The 3,302-nt window shown below is 35.8% G+C and overlaps 1 protein-coding gene across 1 annotated transcript; it reads right to left on the bottom strand.

The window, feature by feature from the left end:
• Positions 1-372: 372 nt before the first annotated feature.
• Positions 373-2,424, bottom strand: LOC141813077 (diacylglycerol kinase 1-like). The gene is made up of 5 exons (XM_074700976.1): positions 2,349-2,424; positions 1,235-1,437; positions 1,008-1,130; positions 746-874; positions 373-483 (listed from the first exon to the last, which is right to left on the bottom strand). Exons 2-5 carry the CDS (start codon positions 1,433-1,435, stop codon positions 373-375), a joined length of 564 nt encoding a protein of 187 aa, XP_074557077.1. The 5' UTR covers positions 1,436-1,437; positions 2,349-2,424.
• Positions 2,425-3,302: the final 878 nt, after the last annotated feature.

Raw genomic sequence — 3,302 nt, 5'->3', positions numbered from 1 at the left:
CTATTGTCTAATAGGTTTGCAAAAGTAGTTAATTTGAACAAATACCTTAAATTCTAAGCAAACCTAATTACTTATTAGATGTTGAGCAATGTGTAAAATACTAGTGAATGTTGGAGTGAGAGTAGGGAACACGATGAAAATGGATGATGCTTATATCTCAATTGTAGAAGAATGCGATGCATTAGAGTATTCTCTAGATTGAAATGTCAACTTCTCTTCCATAAAGTTTTTAAAAAATAAAGTGTCTAATGTGTCAATCCAAATGTGTGTAATAAGAGATATCTTAAATGGATTACTTTTTGAGGGAAAGTATCTTAAATGGCTTGTAGGCTTGATCCTAAGGAACTAAGTACAGTAAGAAAGTCAACAGCCCTAAAACTTATGGCAGCAGGTATACCTGTCAATTTTCATCTCCTTTGCTTCCTTTACTTGGTTAAGGAAAAATTTCACAGAATGATGATCTGTACCAGGGTTCTTCTTTCCCTGCCATATGGTAAAGTGATTGCAATCACAATTTTTTGTTTTTGAAGAAAAAAATGTAATCTTCCTGAAATATTCAAAAGTAAAAAACTTTCATGGAATTTATCATGGTATTGAATAATTTTTCTCCCAAAAAGAAATAAGGATGCAAAACTCTGTGATAGATTTTAGATGCAAGGTCAAGGAACCCCAGTTGATGGGCAATAAATGAAAAGAACCCTAATAAATAAAGGGCAATAAATGGGAAAATAGATAATTAACCTACCCAACCAAAGGAGAAGGGAAGATTGTTTCCAGTTCCCAAAGGCACAGTAGCAATTGGAGGTGGCTGAACAAGTTTAAGATCACAAACTACACCAAGAAGCCAACCAGCTGTACCATCACCACCTGCAACCTAATATACAAGTTGCTACTCAACAAAATGAGCAAGAAAAGATGAAGGAAAGCACCAAAATGAAGAGTGTGCTAAGAGCAACAAAAAATACTTGAAATAATTTGATCTATGATTTACTCAACGTTTCACTCACTATTAATCTCAATTTCTTCTCGATATGCTCAGCAAACCTATCCCCCTCGGACTTAAGCTTTTCAAAGTTGGCATAGAGTCTGTACAGAACTTTATCAGGAGCCTCCTCACCCAGATCAAAAACCTGTAATAGACAGTTGCATAGTTGGTATGAATATATTCTGCATATTGTTTTTATTCAAACAGAAGCTTTCTTTCTTCCAACAACTAGCTTAAGAACTAAAGTACCTGCACTTTATTGAGAAGCTCGCGGTATGTTTTAACCAAATCACCTCCTAGCTGACCACCACTTCTAGAATTGACAAAAACAATAACAGGACATGTTGGTTCTTCTTTAATATCCTCCCTTTCTGATTCTGGTACTAGTATGTAACTAGGGATATAGAAATCTCTCAATGGAAGACACAACTGAGAACTACCTTCTTCCATACCTGAGAATAAACAGCAACCCATTTAATGAATGGCAAGATATTAAATCTTCATCTTCTGACCAGTCAACAAATGGTTGACACTTTGTTCAGTGATAAATAGAAAAAACAATAGAGCAAGAAGCAATAATTCTTTGAAGAATGGAATTTATTGAAGTGATAAATGGAGATCTAGAAGCAAGGGTGACGGGATTTATTGCTTTTCATGATAATTAGATCAAGGGTGAATTTATTGCTTTTCATTTGGTATGACACAGCTTAGATGAAGTGATGTTGCACATTAAAACAAAACAAAATTAAAAGGATAATTATTCGTCTCGTAATATTTCAAACACACAACATTTCATCAATGATCCCAGTCAATCACCCTATTTGACGATGATTTAAGCAACATGAGATGTGAAAAAACTTTTGAAAACTAACACCAAATACGCAACACTAATGCAATCATTCATACCATACACCAGCGTAGCGTAAAGGTAATAACTTGTGATTTAATCAAGCTGATTTGAGTTAAAGTGCCATGATTTTTTTTTCTCCATATTCTGTCTCCTTATCAAAAATGTTGCCATACAGAAATTTCAACAACAAGATCCGAGGTACGAGCCACGAAACAGAGAGATCGTTAAGAAAGAACAAATCCACAGGACGCATGTATGCCATCAACAAACATACAGCGTTGACTTCACTTTGGCGGATGCTGTTCTCTAGAAATGCACTCGACGGTATTAATCTATCCCCGCTTGGACCACGAGGACTCTGGATGTAGATCAAGAGCCGTTCCAATAACCATATTGAAACCTTAAATCACGGGGAGAAAAAGGTATCTTGTTTTCTCCCTCGCTTAGGTAGAAAACCCAAAGCGAATCCGGAATCGACATCTCACACAGTGACAATGAATCGAGGAAGCTCACCGGATGAAAAAACGATCTAGCGCGGGATCACAGAGATATGGGAGAAAGCCGACTGCTCAACACGATTCGATGATTGCATCCACAAAAAAAATACTCAGAATTTTAACGACTCGATCCGGCATTTATGGCAGGAGCCAGCCAACCCATGGTCCAGTGCGCTGAGTACGTGGCACTCTCGAATTGGCTAACGGTGGTCGATAGACTCGATACTGTGAATATCCGCCGTCGGTGTCCAATCGAAAGGTTGACCGAGAACGGCCCTGATTTCCTCAATGTGCTGAAAGAAGTCGTCGCTTTCCGATTTCCCTTTTCTTTTTGGCTCGTCCAATTGATGGGGGCGTGTTTCTTTACCCTTTTGGTATAAAACATTCTAATGTTTTACCTTTTCAGAAAATGCGTCCCGTTTTTCTTTATGAAGCTCCGGAAATACCCCCATCCATGTTTAACTTGGCAAAGCAGGAAGGAGTTTGACTGAGATTTGTATATTTCATGGTACTATTTATCAAAATCAAATGTACGATGACAAATATAGAAGATATATATAGATGTCAGTTTTGAATATAGATGTCAGTTTTGAGTTGAGATTGAGTCTCGTTAAATGTCTCGTGATTCTAAAAATATCTTTTTCAATTTCATTATTTTTACATCAACTTTTCTACTTCATCTCTCAATTATTAAATTTTATTTTATTTTCAAAATCTTCAATTCAAATGGAACGATCGAGTTCATCTCGCAAGGCCAAGGAGAAGGGAATTTCAAATTTAGAGACGGATGGTATTAAATTTATCGATGATAAATCATTTCTAACATTTGAGATGCAAGAAAGTATAGGCATTTTTAAAGTTTGAGATGGTTCACTTTTAAAATCATCTATTTTTATTAAATATTTTTAAAAAATTATTTTTTATTAGAAATTTATGATTTGACATTCGTCAATCAACTAGTACTCTTATA

This window comes from Curcuma longa, chromosome 20, assembly GCF_044706935.1.
Source record: "Curcuma longa cultivar G26 ecotype Majalengka, Jawa Barat chromosome 20, ITB_CL_G26_1.1, whole genome shotgun sequence".
Lineage (NCBI taxonomy): Eukaryota > Viridiplantae > Streptophyta > Magnoliopsida > Zingiberales > Zingiberaceae > Curcuma > Curcuma longa.
The sequence above is the reverse complement of the archived record's forward strand: the minus strand, read 5'-3'. Positions and strand labels throughout refer to the sequence as shown.

Excerpts from the sequence above, each read along its gene's own strand:
- LOC141813077 (XM_074700976.1), bottom strand. The coding sequence starts at position 1,435 with ATGGAAGAAGGTAGTTCTCAGTTGTGTCTTCCATTGAGAGATTTCTAT. Across the intron at positions 1,131-1,234 it reads AGCTTCTCAATAAAGTGCAG|GTTTTTGATCTGGGTGAGGA; the intron begins GTACTTTAGTTC and ends TGTCTATTACAG. Across the intron at positions 484-745 it reads TTCCCTTCTCCTTTGGTTGG|GGAAAGAAGAACCCTGGTAC; the intron begins GTAGGTTAATTA and ends ACCATATGGCAG.